A 25732-nucleotide genomic window follows, 5' to 3' on the forward strand; every position below is an offset into this window, starting at 1 on the left:
AGGATGGTAAAGGAATAGGGATAAAGGAGTAACCCCCAGTGTGTTACTGCAGTTATCTGGCCAACAATGTTTGAGAGAGCTTGAAGTGCTCTTCAAACAAGGATATCTAGACTTAATAACCTTCCTGGTCGGTTAACTTTGCCACCACACCGAAAACTTATCTGTTTAACTTCACTGCTTTTGCTGGTATTATACAAACCTCTGCCCCTTCTTCACTCTGCAGTTCTCCTCAGCTTTCTGTCTCCTCTTGTTTTTCCTAAGATGTGTATCATACAACCACAGAGCAAATGTGCCTTTAGCAGGTCCACATGGAAGACCCACAGGTCAAGAAGATGGAAAACAAATGCGAGTGCATCTTATCAGAGGGTAAAGTATGTTTGAGTACTCTCTGAATGAACACTTATACAGTGGCTTTTGATTATTTTTTTTAAATACTCAACATTTCAAATATCATATCACACTGAAATCAGCACAAGTCCCACCTACAGGGGAGAACTAAAACTGAAATACAAATTACCACAAAAGAAAAAAAAAAAAACACAAACCAAAAAAATTACTGAAAGCAAAACAGTTTATCATGCATAACTCCCTGGCAGAACTCAGAAATTGAGTTATACAGTAGCCTGGAACCACCACCCCGCTGGCTGGGCTGCAGGGCTCCACATTCCCCAGGGTGCAGGCTTCAGCTCACTGGCCTGGCTCCAGGCAAGGTCCCTTTTATACATATCTCTAACTAATGTCTTCTGGTTGCTTAACAGCACCTTTCATTCCATGCACTGCACTCTGTTTTGAACAGGGTGTGTCCCAGCTTTAGAGAAGATAGCTGTGCTTGAGGCTAGCAAAAAAGGAGCAATTATTGTGGAGGCTGTTCCATGCTACACCTCATCAGGAGACTCCAACATGACCCCTATTATTTACTGTTTGCATTGCCCTAGTACCTAGCAACCTCTACCATGAAGCAGTGTGGTTTGGTGGTAAACACTGCGCACACACACACACAAAAAAAGACGGCAACCTGACAGTAAAGTTGTTTAAAAGACCAGCTGTGCTCAGAACAGATTACAGAACACCTAATATCAGCACATGCCTGAGAAGGTAAAGACTTGGTGCCTTTCAGAAGGTGCCTACATTCAGCCAACCAATCTTCAGAAGATACACTCAGATATTCATAGCTATGCGTACCATACCTTCTGCAGAGCTCATATTCCTTGAACTCCCAGCAAGTCTCCTGGCTAACAAGATTGGGTATGTAGATGCATTTGATTACATATTAGGTTAGGAAGAGATTTTCCAGTCTAGAAACAGTGCCTGTATTAAGCATTAGAGCTTGCTCTTCAGAGTTTACTTCAACACCAGAGCTTCCAAGCAGTTCAGAAAGGATTTAGTTGTCAAGCTGTTGACACTACAGAACTGCTGTACTGGTTATTTTACGGTAATTACATAGCAGAGATCCGGTGTCTTTATTAAAAAGCCACTCCCGTTTTACAAGTAACAGGAACTGCTTGCTCCAAACAAAAATGCAAATCCACTCCCTGGCTAGAATTGTGAATGCTTAGGAAGATTTTGCTCAAAAAGTAAACATTTGCTATTTCATGTCAGAAAAATAAAAGCTAACAGATACAAGGAAATAGTAAAAGAAAAATCAAGATGAGAAGTGAAAAAATACACACCTCCTATCCGTTTAAGCAAAGGCAGCAGCGTAGTAATGCTGCCAGGGTACTCTGAATTAACAGACTTGAACTGGTGACCACTTAAAAACCGACTGAGTCCACCTCCTGCTTCTGTTTAATCACGCACAAGTAGCCAGCCCGCAATAGCTTGGCTAGGTGGCATTCCAGTAGGAGTGTTCCTCTCCATAAGCTAACTAAAGAGACACCAGTAGTTCAGCATTTCATAAGCCAAGGCAGTTTCAACGATGAAATGCCTCATGCAGGAGGGGAGGGGAAAAAAAAAAAACAACAAAAACCACACAAAAGAAAAATGAAACCAACACTAAAATCCTGGCAACTGGCAGTCACAAGGAAAAGCAGTTTCCTTCCACTTCAAGCATGGACAGAGTTTAACACAGTAAGTAAACAACTGCTCTAGCTTCTCACTGCTGCTTTTTCTAATCTAACACACAACTGCTCTCCCAAGAGTCCAAAGAAGTTGAGACACATACACGCATAAAAAAAAAAGGAGGAACAAAAATGCTGAAGGAAAAAGAAGAATTTCAGATGAAGACAGATATATGTACAAATAAAGGAAATAGAGAAATGATGTCTGCATGCTACTTCAAATACCAGACACTGAAACAGCACATTAACAGGCATACACATTTGTAGGAGAGGTAATGGCATCTATTCTCTACATGTGCATGTGTGGCACCAAAATGAAGATGCCCTTGTTATGACCTCTTTTAGGTGCCAACAGGACTGTTCTACATGTTATTTTCTTCCCTTTCCCCAATTCTTCTACATGTCTTTTGGCAATAGACAGTTGCAAACAAACTGCCCATCAATACAACCAGATTCCTTGACCATCTCAACAAAAAGGATGAAGCATTAAATGCAAACAGCCACACTCACACTCCTAGAATTGGTTATTTCTGGTCAAGTCTCATTTAAAGACTTTCAAAGCTGCTACAGAAGGTGAGTGAACGCAACTCTCATTTCAAGTCAGTGAGGGACCTTCCAAGATATCTTCCCTAGCTGTGTGTGAAAGTCCCACCTACATACCATACTGATTACTCTGGAACACAGCTGCTATTTAAGGGGTAGAGCTGACATCAGAGAAGTGGTTTCCATCACAGCTACTCCTGATTAACTAACTGCTGTCAATCCTCTCCTTGGCTGCTGCCATAAAGTACACATTTTTTTTTCATATTAGCTTCTTGTTGGAAAGGTGCAGTTCCAGACTAATTTTCAAACTAAAATCCAAGGGATTTTCTTATCACTATTTTGTTTAAAATAGCTCAGATGCACTTTTAATTGCATTTAAACTGCTTGCTTGGCATTTCAAAAACCTGCACAGCCACCAGCTTCTACAGTTGTAGATCCATGTGGAACTTGATGCCTGCTCAAATCCAGCAAGCTGACTTCAAAAAAACATAAAGACATCTCTCATGGGCAAAACCATCTACAAACATTGATGCAACTTTTCAAAGTGACTTTATCTCTGGCCCAGTTCCCTAAAGGCGGCAAGAATTCTGTTTTTAAGTGTGTGGCATGAATATAGGACCATTCAGTGAAAATTAACTCTGAAGTCTCTATTTTTACATAAATGCATAAGCATTAACGCAATGTTTAAAAATGCAATCTGAAAAGATTAGGTAATACAGAACTTAGTTTCAGCAGCAATGCAAATTAATTACAATACAGCAGCGTCTGTTTTTTTTCCTAGTTAAATATATTTAGCTAGGAAAGCAGTTCAAAAAAAACAATTGTCTAAAATTTAACATCTTAACATTGCACTATGCACCTCCAGTCAATTTTTTCTTAAGACTCCATTTTGCATTTCTTTACCTGTTGAATTCAATTGTTCAACCTGATTTCTTCCTGAAAACAAAGTATTTCCATTGAATTTAATTTTGCATTCAGCAGAATATTGCTTGCCAGAAACATCTCACTAACACACAGTGTAAAACAGAGTTGCTAATACCAGACAACGTTAAACAAATGGCAACTCTCCACTTCCCAGCAATTAAAATTGATAAGAAGCCTGTGTTCTTCAGGACTTCTTTTCAAGTCTAACAGTAAGCTCTGGAATTGCCAGCCACTGAAGGTTTTTATGACTTTGCTTTTTATGAATGCATGGCCTAACAGGAGATAAGCTCTTTTGTGCACTTGGCTGGTGTTTGCCCATGATCAAGACTGTTGACTGGGGGTTTATTGCTGTGAAAGATGCCAACAGCACACCAAGGACAGACTGGGACATTCCAGCACTTGTCAGAGAGGTGCCAATTTCCCCCTAAATCAACTGCCACTGTGATTTCACAGACCCACAGCAGTGCTGATAACAGTTTTAGACTTGGATGCCAGGGGAGAGAGCAGTCAGATTGTGTTATTCACTACAGCTAGAACAGCCAGCCTACAACTTCACTTTAACTTGTGGGTCAGGGAGGAGGAAGGATCAAACCTTATCTATGATACAGTTGTTGGTCAGTCCCTGATGCCACTGCATTAACACATATCCTGGGGCACTGAAAGCAAAGTGCTCTAAGGTACTAGTGCAATGTCAGGGCAGGGTAAACTCAGAAGTACAGACCGGCTACGTATTTCTACTGTCACTTTACCTTACATACTAGATGCTGTAAAGACATACAAGGCATGAAGATCCCTGCCCTAGAAGATTACGCTATAGTACACAGCGGCAATGTCTACCCAGTTAGGTGTAGTCACTACCTGTGTCATGCTCAGTGCCAACTTTGGTCCCAACACCACCTAGAATTGTTAGTGCCTACCTATGGGAATAAGCCCTGCCTCTCGGAGGCTTTGCTAGCGCAGGCACACTACACTGTTGTGGCTATCTAGCTTTTGGGCCAGAACCAACTCACACCCTGCCAGTTGGCACAAGTGCAGTGTTTGCATATATGCTCCCTCTACCTTCACGTTTAACACAGCTTTATCCAGCCTGATCTAACAGTCACAGTTCAATTATAATCCACATTTAGGTCTAGGAGAGCAGCAAAAGCACATTTTTTAAAACCACCTGGACTAGTATCAAACTTCTTAAAGATATGAAGTGGAGAGAAAGCTACAGCCAGTAAATCTCATCGTTTCATTCAGGTTCATGGTGTAATAAAGCTGGTCTCTTCCCCTCCTCTTCTGTAAACAAAGTGATACGAAGCAGACAGTAAAGCTGACTCTGAAGAGTTGCAAGGAAGAAGCAGATTTACAGGCATTCCTTATTCCTTAGTGTCTAGGCTATTTTTCTCCATTTCATTCCACGTATTCAAACTTACTTCAGCTCATTAATATAAAGAAGTAACATTTACAACTTTGGGAATGAAAGCGTATATTGTCGGACTTTCCCATGGCTATTTATCTTTCTTGCATTGCAATAGCAACACTTCCTACAAGTATCCTGTAAAAAACACTTCATTCTTCCCATGCTTATCATAAGATAAATGGAAGAACAGGGAAAAGTGAAGAAACTACTTCCACCACCATGGCATCTACTAACTACATAGGAAAACCACTTATTCAAAGCAGAGCTCAATTACTAAATACGTTTTAAAAGTCATGACTTATTATACTAGTTTTATTTTACAAGGTAGGTGCTAATCTCAGTGGCGCCGCCAAATTTTATTCTGGTTAATCATTTGTTGCCTATGGGGTGCTTTACTCCAATTGGATTTAAATTCTGCCTTCAGTTCCTGTTCTAAACTCGCACAATTTTCCACAGACACTGGTAGCTAAAATTCAGCAGAAAACAAAGGCTCTTCTACACACCCCATGGCTTGAGCATTTGGGAGGGGTGGAAGGGTGGGGTGGGGAGCCGGCAAAAAGAGGCACCATATAAAAAGGGCAATGACAATGAAGTCTGCTTAACAAACAGATGTGGTGTTCAAGAGAGAGAGACTGCAGTTCCACTGAACACACAGAGCAATTCATTTCAGCAACCAGACAGAAGCATCATCAGGTTGCATTTGTTATGGGGTGGCGGAGGAAACCAAAGATACATGTGGCTGATATTTTCCTAACATGGCAAGGCTGCTTTTCTTCTGAAACTGCATTTGTCCTGAAGCCAGGTGCAACCAGTACACCTCACAGCTAGTGGCAGTTGATGAATTGGATCAAGCTCCCTATTACTGCGTTTTGGATCATTAAGTAAACAATTTTAAATGAAGCAGTATTGATTCTTTTTTTCCCCCCTCTAAACAGGTGGCAAGTGAAACATGAGGAGCTCATAAAACTATCCCTTTTAACAGGGGATATAATTGATAAAAACAGAAGGCATGACTAAATAATTGTTTAAATATTTAAGATCAGTTGAACTACCACCAAATAGGGTAAAACTTGAGTTTAATCTTATGACTTGAGTTCCCATTTATAGAAAAAGACAGAACGATAGCCTCAATCTCCATTATAACGATTTTTGCAAAGTGCTTGGTAACACAGAGTTATGTACACATATGTGCACATACAAACACACAATTGGGAACATCACATCACGTATTGCACATCAGAGATTTACCCGACAAAGAATAAGAACAAAAATCCGTTATTATTTCTTGATTCAGCTGTGGCAACAGAGTTCTTTTTCTGTTATTAAGTATCTGGATGATATTTTTGCCTTCGCCTCCTTAAGTTTTCACTGATAAAATTATCAATTCAGCATAGGCAATCACTAGTTAAAAACATCTACGAAGTTTCAGTGTGGGGAGGAGGAATTACAAAGTTAAAATCCAATTAATATTCTTACTTTTTTGGTGGTGTGGTTTTTTTTAAATGAGAACAAAAAATTACTTTAAAAAATACTTAGAACATGCATTTGTGTATTTTTTTTTGCCCCAAAATTTACACAGAAAGGAAAGGGGGTTACTAAGCAGTAATCAGAGCTCTTAGAAATACATAAATTACATGTACAATCCCGCCACTGTAAATATACAGGGACCCCACCATAAGCTGAGTAACACTGCAGCTTTGTCATATTTGGCAAGTAAGCCCATGTGGCGTTCCCTTTACTCAGGACACAAGTATATCTGATGAAAGGTTTATCTTTCCTTTCAACTCCCTATCAAACACAGAATTCAGCGCAGACAAATTCATGTGGGAAAGTGGGAAAGAAAGCGGACTTAGTGGAATTTCAGCATCTCAGAAGTCTTCAGCTGACAGCAGATAACGTTATTACCCATTGTTAGAAATGGTTCTCAACAACCACTTTCAACTAGCAACTTCCACCTACTGAGTCCTACCCGCAGACAAAACTTAGAGTCGTTCAGACCAACAATAATCACAGAACTGTTCAGGGAAGTACCACACAAGCTCTAACCATAGGTGCTACAGCACAGAACTCAATAAAGGTAAGGACACTGCTCCAGGTCACAATTTGACAGGTCACAAAAAAGGAGACATTAAGATAATCAGGTATGTTGAAGTCTAGTGAATTTTGGCAACAGAAGGATAGTTCATTTTTGCAGCCTCGTGAAAGATTTTAACATACTGCATTAACTCAGAGCCTGTAGAGAGATTACTATGTGCTTTGATCTTTTTCAGCTTCACACAAATGACCTTGAGGATTATTGAGAAGGCCTGAGTTTATCTGCCATGCAGTGTCATACATGCGCATGCCACCACATACCTGTGACAACCAGGCAGTCCCTGGTTAAAGCCACTCCTGCACATAGGTACATCTCAGCTGGAGAAGGACCGGCCACTAGCGAGTCAAAGGTTATGTCGATTAATACCAGTGACTGAGCAGGAGATGGGGCAATTTTCTCACCTGTTCACCTGTTACAACACAACTCTTGATGCTGGGTAACCTGTCTTGTTGATAATCCCATTAACCAGCTGCTGAAATTCAGCTGGACACAATCACTACTGTTAATGCCTTAGAGATGGCTCATGGACTAATGGAAAGCCTAAAAGAGCATCATAAAAATAGTCACATGCCATCAGGAAACAAAAAGTACCGCTCATAAAATAATCCGCTAGTAAAATGAGACTCAAAGGCTGAGAGACACAGAATGCCCTTCTTACGGATTTTCAAGGGCACAGCTATCATCCATCACTTGTGGATGAGATCATTCAGCTCTGTTAAGTCCTAGATGGGGTGACACCTCCTTTCATGCTGAAATTAGAAAGTTCTTGCCACAAAACCCATTGACCCTGAGATACAGGAGAATCTATACAATAGCATGCTCAGTTGTGAGTTTCTGTCTTACAAAAAGGGGTACTAGAAAGGGAGGGAGGGAAAATTACAGAAATTAAGCAAATTATTTCTGGTAACTCTGTCCAAGATCAAGGCATCTGATACTTGCTATCAAGGATAACAAACTAGCCCATTCTCAAAAAGCTGGGAAACAACTTTGAGGTGAAAGAAAACCAAAACAGTAGGGAACAATGCAGACCCAACTTCATGCATGCTACCAGGTGGAGGAAAGCTCTAACAATCAAGATGCTCTCTAAACTTCCACATAGTGAGACCAAGGTAGAGATCCACTTCTCAAAAGATACCCAAAGCATGCAAGGTCTTTGCTTCAGCAACAATGTTGTCACTGCTAAGGATTATGATGCCAAGAGAGTAAACAGAAAGGAGACATTTCCTTTTGAAACCCTGATACAACTGCCACTTTTCTTAACTATGCGAGAAGAGCCACCCACCCACCACAATCCTGCTCCGGCAGGGGGATTGGACTGGATGATCTTTCGAGGTCCCTTCCAATCCCTAACATTCTGTGATTCTGTGATCTGCTAGATTTCCATCAGCCACTCACTGTTAAATCAGCCCTTAAATTCAGATACGGTGAACTCAACTAACAATCTATGATACGTAATATTTCATCCCAAAGATCTTTGCCGGTTTCATCAGCAAGACAGAACAACCTGGAAGGGAAAGGAGTTCTTGTTACCACAGCAGCAACACATTGAAAAGTCTTAAAAGTTGCCTCCATCTTGCTGCAAGTGTATCGGAAGGATCAACAGAGGAAGTCTCTAAAGAGCACATATCCTTCGTGCATCCATGCAGCAGCTAAAGCCCCCAGAGTCAAAGGAATCTCGCCATCACAGGTAGCACAACGGCCAGAAGATTACATGCAGAGGTGCCATTGACAGCAGATAAGGCAGCATGCTTAACAAGCCCATTCTCAAAAAACTCATAGCAGGTTTTGGATCGAACTAACATGAGAGGTGCAAAGGTACTTCAGGGGAAGAAGCAGAAAAGCTTGGGACAGAGAGTGCACCAACCCTCCACCTTACACACACACATGCCAAATGCAGGAGAACTTAAATGCCACGAGGTTAAGAAATTGCCCAGTTCCCAGGATCTGAACATATTCCACTCACAGTGTGAATGCAGAATCCTGGACACCTGTCCCACAGCAGGATCAATTACACCTAGATGAACCCTGATAAATATTTGCTAGCCTGTGCATAAGGCCTTCCAGCAAAGAGATTCTACAGCCTTTCCAGTCAATGCAGTTCGTTGCTTCACTAGCCCTCTCTCATGAGACAGGAGAAATTCAGAGTATGATTTAAAGACCATTACTTCCTATCTAATTCGTCTGAACATGAAGAACAGATCTTTTTCCTCCTACCTAGGGCAGTCTTTTTTTGAAGACTTCAAGTCATCTACCTTCCACTCTCCCACTGTTGTTCTTCACACTAAGCTATCTTTCCTCAGATCACAATATCACGTTTACTAGTCCTTGGGTGGTTCTTATTCTCCCCCAGCCAGGATTTTTTCAGTTGGTCTACACCTTTGCTGAAATACAGTAAGCACAATTTCAATTTCCTATCCACACAGTACCAATTTCATCAACAAACCATGCTGATAAGCAAACAAGGGAAGTATGAAGAATCTGATAAAAGATACATATGGCAACATCTGGTTTTCCTCTAGCCACAAACCCTTTTACTCCATCACAGTCTGAAATTAAATTGACAGATTATTGAGTTTTGACAAATCCATGTTGACTACTAACATATGTTGCATAAACTAACAGACTGATTTCCTCTGAGGGCTTAGAAACAGTTTGATTACTTGCTAGGTAGTTTCCAGCAGAATCCCTCAAGAAAAGAATCACATGGCACTTTGCATACATTATTTCAATAACGACAAACACAGACCATATGAAGGTTTCCTGAAATGAACACTGCTTGTTTGAAAAGAAAGGCGTTTGACATAAAACTTTCCTCAGAAAAAGGAGACTACCTCAGCAGAGGCTAACAGCTAGTATCAAAACCTGCTTGAATGTTATCTACAGTATTTTATAAAAGAGATATAACTAGTGTCGCTTTACTCTTATAGATACTACCCACTGAAATTTTTTAGAGATTATGCTCTTCTCACAGTACATCACATTTTTGCACAGTTTGCTCAACATCTCAGTCTCACTTCACAGTGAGACTTGATCAAAGTATTATGTTTCATATTAAAGCCACACAAAAAAACTGCCACAGAAGTAACAGAGAACCTCAGTGTTTGACAGCAGAGTACAACAAGCAATTCACATGCCCAAGAAGGGCTAGCATTAACACAGTACAGCTACAGCCTTGCATTTGCTGCAAAGCCTGCAGAATCTGAAAGCCTTGTTTTCTCCCTCAGCATTCTTACAGCATTTTTCTCATTTTTATGGTTCAAATACATAGTTGTCCAAATACAATCATGTCGTAACAGCAAAAAAAGCTATGAAGAGCTGTCTTGAAAGAACAGAACTACGAAGGGATACAACGAATATGATCATGTAAGACAAACTTAGATGTCTGTGCCTGTCATACTTTACATACTGTTGAAACAGGGAGCTCAGACTGTTTAGCGCTAGGACACTGGATGACCTGTTGACATAGAAAACATCAAGTGAGCGGGTTTATTTTGTGTGAAGTGCTGAGATAATCCATTATCAATACTTTCTGGGTCACGGATAAGATAACGGCATACAACCATGTGAAGTTTACTCACACTACAGATAAAGCAATACACATTTATTTATTTACTTATTGTCAGGTTTGACCACATTTCAGTGTCTTCTAAGACAGGAGTGAAAAACAAACAAATCAAATAATCTCAACCAGATCTACTTAGGAAGAATATTTGGTAAAAAAAAAAAAAATCAATAACTATTTGCCTAAGTTTGTAAAGGACAGATAAAGCCTTTGTTCTACAAAATACAAACATCACTGATTATTAACATGATCAGCACAGGGCGTTCTCTTTTCTTTGAAGCCACAGGATGGAAGATCTTTTCTCTTGTCTCTGTCCCCTATCTTCAGATAATTGGGCAAAGGCATTTGGAGGCTGTAAGCACGAGATCAGCAGCAGCAACTATTTCCTGCACCCATTCTCCTTTGCTCTAGTTGTCAACATCCTTACAGGAGATGATGCACCTTTACTTCAGCTCTTAGTTGGACTGTGGTGCCCTCAAGGGTTATTGTGAAAAATAAGAGTCTAGCCAATTCCAGCCCATTTTCAGCCGATGCAGTTTCACTGGGAAGGGTATAGCTGATGCAGGAACAAGCATATCCTTTGAAGGTAATTCCTTACTTTGCAGAAGGAAGATACTTTCACCACAAAGACTGCAGCCTTTGTTGTACTAGGGATGCACAAGGGTTCTGTAATCTTTGCCTCCAGTACTATGCCTCTGCTATTAAATCTAGTGCCTTTGGAGAGAATCCAGGGAAGTAACCTGATGGATGATTTACATTCTGTTTCTGAACCGCCACCCAATTTTCTTCCCGATCCAACTCATATAAAATTACATAATATTAACATTGCAATGAAAAAAATACCACTAAAAATTGAAAAAAGTGAAACGTATCCCCAAGACCTCAGGAAGTACATTTGCAGAGGAGACTAGCGACTTCTGAGCACTGGAGTTACAGATACCCAAGCTAGCACAATCTTCTTGTGCTATTCAAGACTGCTGTCTGACAGTGAGCAGCTTATTGCAAACGTGACGACTTTCTGGTCTAAACAGAGGGGACAAGTCCGTGTTCTTGCCCGGTCTAGAACATGTGCAAGTAGGGAAGGACAGAGGGAGGACAATTTATTTTTAGAAATCTACAACAAAACTACTGGTGAGATGGTGAAAAACCTGGGTATATCAGTCACATAATTTAACATATTCACTACAGGCAGAGAGAACAGCCGTATGTACAAAGTAAAAGTTCATATAGAATTAAGACCATAAGATGCTTAGTCTTTCAGAAAAAAATACCTTACTTCAAATAAAATAATTTTAACTGAGTTCTACACATCCTGTGAACAATGTCTGACAAGTAATTTTAATTGTCATAATTTTGGAGATGTGTACACAAGTTTTTGTCTTTACTAGTTGGTCCTCACTTTTTATCTTTACTAGTTGCTCCCACTGGAAAGCAAATATTATTTGCATAGTGAAGTTAAACACATGATGATCATTTCTTGCAGAATCAAAACAGATATTAGTTCAACAAATGTATTTACATTCCTATTATTGCATAAGAATATGTATTGTCTATATATTTTTTTCAGGATGTGTCAGAGTAAAGCTAATAGATGATAAACAAAGGATATTTTTTTGTTAGGATAAACAAAGATCAAGATTTTATACTATTTCAAGATCTTAGTTCACTAAGAATGGTATATTTTTCATTTGAAGTAAGCACTAGTCAAGTTATATAACAAAGCATTTACTTTTTAAATAACCCCAGCAGATAAAGGCACGCAAAAGAAAAGGGATTTTATAGTTAGGAGTAAAACCTTTCCGTTTTCTATTACAAATATGACAAAATTGTATTATCAAATGGCATATCGTAAGTCCATTGGCATTAGCATCCCAAAAAAGCGGGATTTATTTTCCTATTGAAAACTGTAATATGGAATTCAAAGATCAGGATCAGTATTTGCAGAAGCAGAGAAAATTAAAAGGATGCAGAAACCCTGTACTATTTTGGCTTTGGTTAACATTTTTCATAGAATGTTAAAATATCACATTGATTGTGAAGAATGTACAAGAAAAACTAAAAAAGACATTCTCTAGGCACATTGCTAGGAAAATCTAAAGGTCACCTAACGATTTGCAGTGTAATTTCCCATCTTCAGTAGTTTATAGCTTTCAAAAGAATACACTTCCAAGGCTGCAGCTTTAGTGCTTGATTTATTCCTTGCATAAAACCCCACAGACACTTTCTTTCCTTAAACTCAAAAAGGATTCAGCCAGTTTTGAGAAAACGTATGTTCATTAACTTACACCACTGACAGTTCTGACACTAAAGCAGTTCAGAGTAAAAACTTCTTTTTTTCATAGTGGTTATCCTAAGCTTTAGGAAATCATTGCTTCCCCCGTGCCTGTCTATTTTTTATTGAATTTTTCCAGGTTGTAAGTTTTCTGTTGTAAAGTGTGGGTGTGAAGGAAGGAAACTGCCATTTAAGAAATGTGGGACAGTACTTTTTTTTTAAAAAAAAACCCAAACAAACCCAAGTACTTGCACTATACCTACACACTTATCCAGGCCCTGCTTTGCACTCTGCAATTTCTTACAGCTCCTTGAACACAGAAAACAGCTGTTACTTTCCCCATAAAGTGGGGAATAGAGGAAGATGAAAATCCAGGTGTCCTCAAAAATTGATCATGCCAGACAACGGAAAAGTTCACACAAAGCACCTCTCCAGTCTGCCATGTGTGCACAAACTGGTGGCCAAAGCAAACTACTTGATTTAGAGCAGCTTTAGAATTTCCTATTAAAAAAAAAACCACAAACAAAAAATCCCTGTCTAAAAACATACAATAAAATTGAGTTTGACTACTAAATTGAACACTCCTTTTGTTATTAAAAATATATATACACACACACGTATCTTTCTGGTAGGAGGTAAAATACAGTAGCTACTACCATAGCAGAAGCTTGTAAATACACGTGCTCTCCCATTATCATTACTGGTATTATAATGGTTCTCACAGGCCATTATGCCTGATGAAGCATGACTGTATGAGGAGAGCCAGTACCTTACCTAAAAACTCACTAATCTACACATCCTTCTTCTGTAACTCAGCCTACCCATCAGGCTTATTTGCAACTGGCAACTTTCCAACGCATCTGAAACGTGTGTTGGACCTCTTGGTGGCAGGCAGAAAACACCTTGCCCCCAACAAGACACTATTTTCCATCTGGAACTGAATGAGCAAGTGTTCACAGCTTTTGTGTTCAGTCACTAACGTATATTAAACAACCTATTAACACACAAAATTAATGAGGTACTGCCAAGTTTAAAGTCAGCAAAGCACTGTGCCTGTGCATAGTTCCCTACAGCGTATGTTGGCACTGTTGTTTGTAATACATCCAGTGCTCAGGCATTTGGAGCTCAGCCTAATTAGTTCACTGCAGTTGAATCTCAACTCTAGCCTTGATTCAGCTGCAATGAAGGTTTTGAAAGAGGCCTATCTACACAGCCCTGCACGTTTTTTCCCTGGCATTTGAAGAGTCAGGGCAAGGAAGTGTGCCAGAATTGCCCAACCGACCATTTGACAGATATACAGAAATGCGAATACTGCACTTACTGGTTTTCTTAAGATCATTCATGTGCAACTTTTAAAGGTAGAATAATTCTTTTCCTGGAGGAAAGCAAACACCAGAGAAGGACTTGATATGTTATACTGGAAGGATGATAGGAAAAGAGAGAAAGCCTACCCTCGTGTCCTGGTTTCACTGGGATAGAATCATAAAATCAATTTTCTGTTCTGAAAAGCTGCATTTTTGAGAAGACTGCAGCACCTGACACGGTGGGAACAAAGCTGATAAGACACTTTTAATTCATGGCCAGCCATGGTATGTGGGTTTCCATAGTGATCAAGGCCTTTAGCAATTTAGAGTTAGCCAAGTGCTTACGCTAGGAGGAGCGAAAGCCAGGGCAGCTGACCCAGGCTGGCCAACAGAAGTATTCCATACAATAAACATCACACTCACTATAAATTGGAAAGTTTGCTGGAGATGGCCTCTCTTCTCAATGGTCGCCATCCCTAGAGGGTCTCGCCCGCCATTCTGCTCCCGAGGCCTACTCTCCCATTCATTGTGATTATCATGCTTTCGCTGGAGCTGTGGTGCTCACAGTGTTTGACACTGGGCATTCACTGCTGAGAGCGCACAGCTCGCGACCGCTATATGGGATGAGTATAATTCTGTGTACTTTATACTAACATTAGTATTAATATTAGTTCTTTTTTTATCATTTTATTGAATGTTTCCATTTCAATCCACGGGTCTTCTTTCCTTTTCCTGATTCCCCTTCTTGGCTGGAGAGGGGTCACTGGCTGATAGAACAGCTGGCTATTGTTTAGCCACGGATGCAGGCTAAACAGAGACACCCCAGGAAAGCCTGCCCAAATTTAATACATTTATAACTTTTATGTGAATATTCCATAGCATTGTTTCTCCACTGCATGCAACCTGTCTCTGCTGAGCATTAATGTTCAGAAGTTTATAGCCTTCTGTTTCCATCAGTTATTTGAAAACCTAAAAGATCAGTACAATTACAAAGTCTTTTTTGCCCCACAGAACTCCCTCCCCTCATGCAGCTTCTGTGTCTGTCTGCGGACCACAGGTCAAGATGACACTCTTTTTTTTCAAGTAGCCAACCATATCATGCTATGCATTTCAGAACAGAAATTGAATTTTCGTAATTATTGCTAGAGATACTGTGTGCCTTCAAAAGGCATTTTAATTAGAAGATACCCAGCTTTTCACTTTCCTTCCCCTCAACAATCAAAATACGTCTCCACAATCATTTTCACACAGCAATCATTTAATGTGACAAACGATGCAAAGATGGTGGTTTAGTCAAAGTGACTTCATGGCATTAACTACTGGTGGTTGATATTGAGATATTGGTTTCCGATACTGCTTTTCTTTCTGATGACAGTCAATTACTAAGTAAATTTCGATATTTTTTTTTTTCATTTTTAGTCAATTACACAGTTATTATTATCTGCATTTCTCATCCGGAGAACTTCTACTGTCCCAGTGAGAGAGAGAAATGGGGACCCCTCCTGTCCTGTAACTACGCTGTCACTTCTGAGGTCTTCTTGGCACAGACTTGGATTGGCTTCAGTCACAGGATAGCCAGCCAGTCCTCAGCAAAAATGAAACTTCTGTCAAGTTACAGATGGGGAAACATGGCACAAGGCAAGAGTGGAAAACTGTATACTGGCCAACCCAAATACTGTCTTAATCACACAAGTCCCAAAGAAGCACCTTCATGCAATATCATAGCTAAGGGGCTGCACTGTGGCATGGAGCAGGGAAGCAGGGAGCAGCAAAACCTTTAAGTCACTTCTCCACCTCACCTGTATCCAAAATCTGCCAAGACTCAAAACTTCAATATCTGGCTGATCAGCAAACAGGGCTGATCCCACAACAGCAACTCCTAAAGGTTAGCACAGTCTTAAGCGTACAACAGCTACGATAATAGGACAGGCAAAAGGTCTTTCCTCCTCTCTGGGAATATGTAAAGTTGGCTTTCCAATCCCTTTTTGTCTCAGATAAAAGTGTTAGCAGACACATTGATAGACACACAGTGCTAGGTTGCAAAGATGTCTACTCTACTGCAAATTAAAATGCTAGACTGTGGAGTCTAGCTGAGGGGGGAAAAGGCAGTGGGTAAGAAGCTGAGGGGGAGAAAAAAAGAAAAAAAAAAGCCACAGATATCATCTTGTTTCCACTTCATTTTTCCCAATTGTAGTCCTTGAGCATGTGTGCGACCTCAAAGATCTATATAAGCCACAACACAGCTGTGACACACCTGCTCTTGAAAACGTGAAGTGACAAAGTGGCAGATTCCTATTATTACAATTGTATCTAGCACGAAGGGATGGGAGTACCGGGCTCCAGTAATACAAATAAATACTCAATGCTGGTTGCAAGCAACAGGAGCTCATAGACAAAAGCCACACAGAAATAAAACATTTGTTCACATCAGCCTCTGCATGACAAGAAGCATAATCTTTCTCTCAAACATGCCAAAATGAGGGGGCCAATTTGACCTCAACTAACCTATCTCAGTCTTGATGAGACAAAAAAGAAGGTAAACCTGGGTCTTCCTGCAACTGACTGCAGCAGAAAGAATACGACTGTGATTAAGTTGTTTTTCTTTCCTTCCACTTAGAAAAGCCATGCTTATTTTGGAGATTTTAAATCTCCTTTTAAAAATAGAAGTAATCATCTGGAAGTCTAACTCCAAGCTACAAAAAATTCTAAATATCCCAGTGTGCGTGTCCAAAACACAGAACTTTGTATGTTTTGCCCCTTTTTTTACTCAGTTTACTCAGTCTGAAAGAAAACTTAGTCATGTATGAGCACATGCACGCACTAGTTATTTTATGCGTCTTTTTCTCTCCTCCACAGTTTACACATCGAGTATGAACCAGTAGGTTTGGAAGTATGTTTGCAGTACATTTGGAAACATGTTGGAGGTATGCTTCTTCCTCACAGTATTGTATGTAAACAGCACTATGTAAACACTGCATTGCCTTTAATAATCGATTACTGTAAGTCCTGATACACATGCAACTGGAATATTCTATCTACCCTTGCTTCTTATCTTTGCATGGGTACACATACAGCCACACTTCTGAGAGTTTGCCTGTTTCTAGAGACCAGTCTCCCAAATCTCAATCACCGGCCAGTCCAAGCTTATGTAAACATCTTGGGATTCAAACAAACTCAATGACAATCATTGCTGATTAAACCAAACGTATACAAAGGCAAAGTAAATTGAACTAAGTACACGCATGCAAAGATAAGATAGAAGCTGATTATCTTGCATGGCAACAAAGGAGAGCTGTAATACCGGAACAGACCAATGGTCCATCCGTTTCCAAATTGTTCCCTCTGGTAACGGCCAACGTGGGGAGTCAACACGCAGTGTACATTGCCAGAAGTCATTATTTGCCATACTGAGAAGAAGAGAAATCGCCAGAAAGCTCATAACTTAAGTTTCTTCAGACACATTTTAAGACATTTTATTTTAAACTACTTAAAGAGGGTGAGAAGCAGCTCTTCCTTCATGTACTTAAATCTAAAATAATTTTTTAAAATATCTGAAGAGTTCACTTATTCTTTACAGTCATTTCCAACACTGGGACAAAGTCTCAGGATTTCAGCAGGCCACTCTGAGGACAGAATTTAAGCTTCTTTTGTCCCTCCACCTCTCTTCACGTAGCCTGAAAATGTGATTCGTTAAGGCCACAGAACATTCCACCTCTCAAAGCCACTAGCCCAAGGTGCACTGCTATGATAAGTGTGATAAGACGCCCTAGCTCTGAAGGTCATTGAGAACAGTGGCACTCAGTCATTTCCTCACCTCTGACAGCCAAGGGGGGTTTAGTGGCTCTGGCAGGACATTATCATACATACAGCCATACCACAGGGCAAGCTCTTGCTTGCAAAATCCAAGTTTCCAAGCAACCACCAGTTGTGTTTGCAGAAGCCACACATATAAATCTTCAGCTATCGAGCACAATTTACTTGCACTGGTAGCATTAAGTGTACTTATACGATATACGTCACGTATTTAAATGAAATTTAATACAACATCAAACCAAGTCACGTAGCTGAAATAAAAGTTTCTATCATCTCCACTAGTATTTTTAGGCCATTTTTTGAGTGGTAAATTAACAGCCAATTCCCCATTCCTTCTCCCCATAGAGGCTATTTCCACAGCCTATAAAAATCTAGTATAAATGAGGTACAATAATTAATTTCTTATTCTTCTCACTTGAGATGTTCTGCTCTTTGGTCTGAGCAAATGAAGACAAATCTCAGAAGAGACCTGTGCAGAGTTCAATTGATTTAATCAGCAACTGTGATATCCAATTATCCTGGAAGATTAAAAACATCAACAGGAGAGAAAGAATATACATTTTGCATGTTGGAAAACAGGTATTTCAGCTGCCTTTTGAAAGAAATAACAATTCAGAAGTAAATAGGTCATTGGCCTGATCCAGTACAGCAACCCGGTATTGCTGTACAAGATAACTAGATTCCGTCCTTTAGATCAAGGGGTACACAAGGGGCTTTGCTGCACACCAAAACATACAGCAATCTAAACAACATAAAACAAACACACCAACATAGAATCCGTGGATTAAAGCTTGGTGTTCATCTTCTCTTTTCTAAACATTATAATATAAAACTGAGGAAAATCAGTTCTGAATACCAGTTCTTAGCTATTAGTATTTTAGATACCACTAAGATTCCTGAGTAGGAAAAGGGTGTGACAGGCAATCAGTATATGTAGCTCTTGCCACTTGACAAACAGCATTTCAACATCCAGAGAGACAGGTCCAGAACAAGTTACATTGGCTATTCCAGGAGTTGCTTCTAAATTTAATCATTTCAGTGTATAATTAAGAACACAGCCACACACACTGCACAACATAGAACAGTGCAACAGATAGAAAATGAAGAAGTCCACAGTGCTCGTTCCTCCCTTGGGCTAGATGTTGGCCAGGACCCTCTACTCAGCTTTGGTCTTTATCCCCTGATTTAACACCACTCCTGTTCCCTTTCCTTCCCCTCTGAACTTTTAAGACAGTGACTGAGACCCCCTAGGCAGCTGAAAGCCCCCAGAGTAAAGCAGGAGGTAGCCAGCAGAGGGAGGCACAAAGAGGCAATAGGCAAATGACATCGGTCTCTTCAGCTCATTTTGGCAGGAGAGACAACCATCAGGGTCCTTGCACATCACAAGGTAAAACCCAGCTTAGCTCTCTACGAATGCCTGTTTGTATGCTGACAACAAAATAAAGAAGTTACTTCCTCCTGTGGGAGAGAAGTGAATGCATGACAGTTGGGGGGAGGGGGGGAGGAATGTGTCTTATAACCAAGTCCTTTATAGCTCTGCAGCTCATCACTTGTAACCAAGTGCTCGCAAAAAGCTAGCAAGCCACTTGCAAAAATCAGGTCCCATGCCTCCTCCAGAGTAGAGGCTGAGACACAACAGCTTCTCTCGATCAGGCAAACTGCCTTGTCAGTTGATTTTTGTAATAAACTTCTGCTTTGTAGCAACTATTAATCTACCAATACTCAGCATCTGGCTGGCAGGGGTTGTACTCAAAGAGAGCATTCCTTGGTGCAGCAGAAAGCAAGCATCCCAGGAAGTTGTTTTGGGACCTCAGAAAGCAAGAAAGTTGGAGAGGTATGGACCAAAGATAAGTAACCTAAACCATTATTTAATGGGCACAAGAAGTGCGGGTTTATCTATCACAGAAATAAGAAGCTGGGATGGCTGAGGACAGTACAGACTCAATTCCCTCTGCTGGTGGAAATCAGAGTGAGGCTGCCCAAAAATACACACATGGTACTTGCAGATTGCCTTGCAAGAAACATATGAGGGTGTTAGTACCCTCTTCTGTCTCTTCAGAGTCCTAAGAGAAGGAATTTGCACAATGCTTAATAAGAGGCTTGAGAATATTTACTGTCACTGTCATTCACCATTGCATCAGAAGAGCTCTTCTGGAAAGAGGGGAAATGCTGGGGCTAATGTTTACACCACGGATAAATGTGTATTGTGGGGAGAGACAGGCAATGACTTCCCATACATATTACAATCTCTTTCCTAAAGTAGAATTACAAAATCTTAATTCTTGCACAGATAGGATTAATCCACACTGCTAAAACTTGCAAAAAAAAGTTAAAATTCAGGCTAGAATCTTAGGTAGACAAAGGGATCTAGCGGGGTTTTTTTCAGGATTTTCATAGGCCCACTGTTAAGGTTTAGAGAAGATTAGTTAAGATATAGAACACAATTTACTGTCCCTTCTATACATAATGAGACACCTGAAAGAGGTCAGAAATCATAAAAGATTGTTGCCTAAAACTCCTTTTTTAGAGGGGAAAAAAAAAAAGGAACTCCTATTCCTGAAAGTGTTTTACGTTGTTCAACCACAACTATTAGACACTTCATAATTATCGCCATTAGCTGTTTTGTCATCTAATGGCATTATCATAACACTAAAGAGAATGGAGCCTACAATTATCTCAGCAGCTGCACACAGTCATCTCCCAATTAAATATATTCAGATAACAGCTGTTTTCCCTCCACTAAAATAAAGTTGCTACCATTTACCTGACTACCTAAAGACTCCAGAATTCTCACATGTGGAATATAAGCACACAATCCTGAATTGACTTAAAATAATAGTTACTTAGAATTAGAATTTAAAATCAGAATACAGTAATTAGATCATAAAACCTGATTTTTATCAAAGTCTTTTGTCTTAGGATTTTGACCATAAAATGTCTTTACCTCTAGCTGTTGTAACAAGCATGTATATATGTAGTGTAGATATTTACATATATGTGTTTGTGCATGCATACAATAAACTGACACCATGATTCTGCCTGACCTTATTACCTACATTTAACATATGCAAATTGCTCAAGGTTCATGCAAGCCTTCCACAACATCTCGATTAAAAAGCATTGATTTCTCACAGAGGCACTTGGCTGAGATCCTTGTGCACCACACACTGGCTCAGGGTGGACCCTGCGCTCCATAGTGAATATTGCACCCAAAGCAGTTTTCAACTTGTCTGAAGCTAAATGGCTTTAACATCCTCCAAATGTCGTTGTCCTCCTGCCTGTCTAAAAATAACAGCGATGGCATTCGTACCAGATAGGACAAGGAGTGAGAGCAAGTGGCAATACAAGAGGCAAGGAGAAGGAGCATCACCTGTCTCCTCCAACAGGGCTGCAGCGCTGATAACACACCTGTGCAGTCAGAAACAGATACTGTGCAGTGAGCCAGAAACAAGGCGTCACTGCATTAAACACTCCTAAAGAACGGACGACACTGTTACCTCCTTCATTTCCATGCTCAGAATGAACAATTTGTTCTGACTCCCAGGGTAACTTTTTGAAGAAAACTGCCTGAAGCCAGCTCCCGCTCTGACAGAGATACCTGAGAGCTCCTAAACTGAAATACAGCATTTCTGTTTAAAACAAGAGAAACTTTCCCGTGGGGTATGACTTTTTTTGTTGTTTTGCTTCACACCTGTTCAAAAAAAAACCACCTCAGAAGACTGTATCTGCCAGACGTTCAAGCCTTGAGCACCGGGCTGGTCTGGAAAGCTCCGCGGCTGAGGGCACCGCCGGGGCTGCCGCTCTCCCGGCTCCGCGGCGAGGACGCGCGCTGTGCGGGGAGGAGGGGCACGGCGGCAGCGGCCACCTCACGCTTCAGGGACAGCGGGCAGGCGTGAGGGGCAGCCCTGAGAGCCCCTCGCACCGATGGCCGCGCCGGGAGACGGTTTCCCTGCTCCGGGCAGCCGCGGCTTAGCGCGGGCAGCGGGTCTGCCGCGGCTGACGGGACAAGGCGCTGTAACGGGAGCCCGGCGCGGAGCAGGTGGGCCCGGCGGGCGGCGGGGAGCGGGGCGGGTACTCACACGGTGAAGTGGTACACAAAGCACTTCCAGCCGGTAGGCCGCTCCAAGAAGTTGTAGACCCTGCCCTGGATGCTGCTGCGGCTCAGCAGGGGCTTGCGGAGGCTGTAGATGGAGACGCGGGGGTCGAGGCCGACGGGGGGCCGTGGGCTGTCGGCGTTCACCATCACCACCTCGCTCCTCAGGCGCAGCGGCCGGTCCGGCTCCGGGCTGCAGCCCGCCGGCGGCTGCCCGCCCTGGGCGGCGGAGAGCGGGGCGTAGTGGGCGTTGGGGGTGCTCTCGGCCAGCTCCAGCGCCGAGGGCTTCTTGCTGAGCGTCATGCTGCCTTTCCTGGGCAGCGAGAGCCGGCCCAGGCTCCGGCTCTTCTGCTCGCCCGGGGGGGAGCTGGAAGACATGGCTGGGGCAGCTCGGGGAGGCCGGACAGCGCGGCGGTGTCGGGGCTGCGCTGCCCCGGGGAGCTGCGGGCCGGCGCCGGGCGCCCTCTCCCGCCGCTGCCGCTGGCTCGGCCCCCTTGGGGGAGGCTCCCGGCCGGGAAAGGTGAGGGAAAGCCGCGGCGGGGGCGGGCCCGGCCCGGCCTGCAGTCCCGGTGCCGCCCGGCGGGAGGCGCTGCGCGGCGGCCCCGGGCCGGCGGGGCGGGAGCCGGAGTGTTCCCTCTCCTCACCCCCGGCACGCCGCCTCTTGGGGCTGCACCTGCCGCGGGGCCCTGACCATGAGCCCCGGAGGAGACGGGCCGGGCAGCGAGCTCTGGCTGGAGCCTGGACCCCCTCCCCATGTCAGACCACTCTCCTAATTGCTGATGTCGACCTGTTTCGCGTGTCCCCTTGTCACCCACATGGCTGCTCGGAGGTGGCCTCTTACCTTTGCGAGGCCCAGCGTGCCGCAGGAAGCTACAGAGTAGCGACCACGGAGAAGCCTTCCAGCTCCCTAGAAGCCCAACAGGCTTTCCCCTCTGCTCATCCCACTCGGCATCTGTGGGGACAAAGCGCTCCAGGAAGTGTTTCCCAGGCCTGTGGCAGCTTGAGCTCATGGCTTACAACCCCTTACCACAGATTTAGGACCACCAGAGCCTTCAGGGCCTGCTGCTCCATCCCTTTTTGCAGAATTTCAGCGTCTGGGGGCAGCAGAGCTCTGCCGGACTTGGGATCCTCCAGGAGGCTCTTTTTAATATGAGTAATGAGAATAAGAGCCTGGCCAGCAGGCCTCGCAGTCCCTAGTGTTACTGTAACATAAAGGAGAAAATAGCAGTATAATTGGGCAAATTGTAGAACACAATAAACACAGTTCTGCAGGCTTGCATCCTCTACAAGACTGGTCTCTCACCAACATCAAAAACATTTTGTGTTTGTGGAAGGGTGTGTGTGTTTGGACATTAATAACAGGTTATTTCGAGGGCTTGGATAACTTTCCTGTGTAGTGGAGTAAGTTATGACTGACTTAACTGTGGTGTGAATCGATTTGTCATGGTAATAAGAGCCTTTGTTGCACCAATTAGTTAACAATTTCTATTCCCAGAGTGAAAGAGGAGGGTGCTCTTTGATCTGAAGTGCTGGGGTTTTTTTTTTTCCTTCTAGCCCAAAATAGAACAGAACTAGTCAGAGCTATGTTGAGTTCATGGTTGATACTGGTAGTCAGACAAGAATGTTGGGGGAAGATAAGGTGCTAAATAAAGTTAAACAAAAACAACCCTGCTAATTGCAGTTCCATTCAAATGTCAGCCTGCACATATGGTACGGGAACTGGGCAAGATCCTTCACTAATGTAAACAAGCAAGACTGTAGGCTCTTGTAAAGTACTAATTTACACCTATGAAGGATCTGGCTCCTTCTTAGGAATACAAAACCAGAAGTGTTAAAAAGAGAATTTGCAAAACTTGTTTCTAAACCAACAACGTACCAACCAGGCTTTTCCCCCTCCACCAGAGCAAGAACACAAATTAGCTTAATAAAAACAGCATTTCAAAGGAAACCTTTCCTGCATCTGGTTAAAACAGAGCCAGGTTTCTCTATTTTGAGAAATCGTTCGTTCTTGCAATAAGCCTGCAAGAAAAATGACTAATGGAAGAAAGAATGTCATTGCTACCCTTGAAGGCTCACTGTTTGATAAAGTCTTGTTATTAAAGTTAACAAATGTGTTTCTTTATGTAAGTGTTCCACTATGTTTTAAAGACCAACATATTGTCTAGGTTATACAGGACCTTATCCTGGAGCCAGCTGAAAAACATAAATTACAAACAAGAGGCTGTATGTTCATATGTTCATTATGTTGTTCTTCAAAAATTGTTTTCAGAATCTTTAAAAAATATCGTGGCATTATGTTGTTATTTATCCATTGATTAACAAAACAGATAATAGAAACCCCAATATATCTGAACTTAAGAAATTCTTACTAATACAGATTCTTGAATTTCTGTGTTACTTACGCAGTTTCCTTCCAAAACAAAAGTTAGAGAGGTATTATGTACTTAAATAGTTTTATGTATTTAAATAGCTAAGCAGGGAAAAAAATTGTTAAGAACTAAATTTGATCCTCAGTGTTTAATGAGAAACTGTTCCAAGCAACCAAAGTTTGTTTCAATAATTTTCTCACTGCAAAACAAGCAAAGTCTCAAATATATTCCATAGCCCAATATATTGAACTGTTTTTTAGGTCAGAAATATTTTCATAAGGTTTTGGTTTGAACCTCTGATGTTCACTAAATCTTTCAAAGAATCACCACAAATAAAGGAATTTTAAATTTTAAAATACTTAAAATGAGTATTTAGGCAATATCTAAACATCTTTTCCCTGGAGTTAAGGAATGAATCAAAATCCACTTTTTTTAATGTGTTACTGATGGATGATGACATTTATTTTATATAGTAAAAATCATTTTGTTAGATGATTCCCAGCTAGTTCATGTTACTGAATGCTAAAACATCTGTCTGGCATAGGTGAAGGCAAGGGCATACTTTAATAAAAGTGTCAAAGAGATGACTACTTAGTGATGAGAATCCAGGGAATAATTATCTTTAATATATATTAAATTACCAAAACTGTATTATAATTTGCAACATTTTCAAGATAAATACTTTAACATGGCAATTCCTTTTTTTCCTCTTCAGAAGTAGCCATGTCTTGATAATAATCATGTTCATTTTACAAAACAACAGAATTATTTAAGTGGAAGAAGAGAAAAAATCCAGAGAGTATGGTGTATACATGGAAGAGCTAAAAATGGGAAGAGGAGGCAGATGAGTGTTAAAATATGTTTATGGAGCCAAGTAGCTAGGTTTGATAATGAAGAGAGTAGGAAAATATGTTGGATAAAGAGGATATAGGTTTTAAATATTAAGGTGGAACAACTACACTGAATTGTTTCTTAGAAAAATAATAATTTAGTCTACTTTGACTATTTACAGAACTGTAGCAAAATGAATAGTAACCATGATATTTGTTATTTCACAGTTTGAAAGTTTGATTTTTAAATCTTTATGTCTTTAAGAGGATTTTGATTCTAGAAATGAGACGTGATAAGTCACTAAAGCACGACGATAATACACCAATGAAGTTGACTGTAAAGCTCCCAATTCTAGTAATTTAATCAGAACAGGACTAGTAAAGCATTTCTGAAAATCCCACCACTGGGCTATAGTAGATCAGAAGCATTTGTACCAGGTTGGGGCTGTGTTTCTGTTATCCTGT

The 25732-nt window shown here is 41.3% G+C and overlaps 1 protein-coding gene across 1 annotated transcript in view; it reads right to left on the bottom strand.

Annotated features, from left to right (window-relative positions):
• The window catches only part of KCNQ1 (potassium voltage-gated channel subfamily Q member 1), a 379050-nt gene extending 356604 nt beyond the window's left edge, over positions 1–22446 (bottom strand). The window contains exon 1 of the mRNA XM_068398668.1: positions 22055–22446. Within this exon, the coding sequence (XP_068254769.1) occupies positions 22055–22446 (392 nt within the window). The remainder of the gene's footprint in view (positions 1–22054) is intronic.
• Positions 22447–25732: the final 3286 nt, after the last annotated feature.

This window comes from Nyctibius grandis, chromosome 4 (assembly GCF_013368605.1).
Source record: "Nyctibius grandis isolate bNycGra1 chromosome 4, bNycGra1.pri, whole genome shotgun sequence".
NCBI lineage: Eukaryota > Metazoa > Chordata > Aves > Nyctibiiformes > Nyctibiidae > Nyctibius > Nyctibius grandis.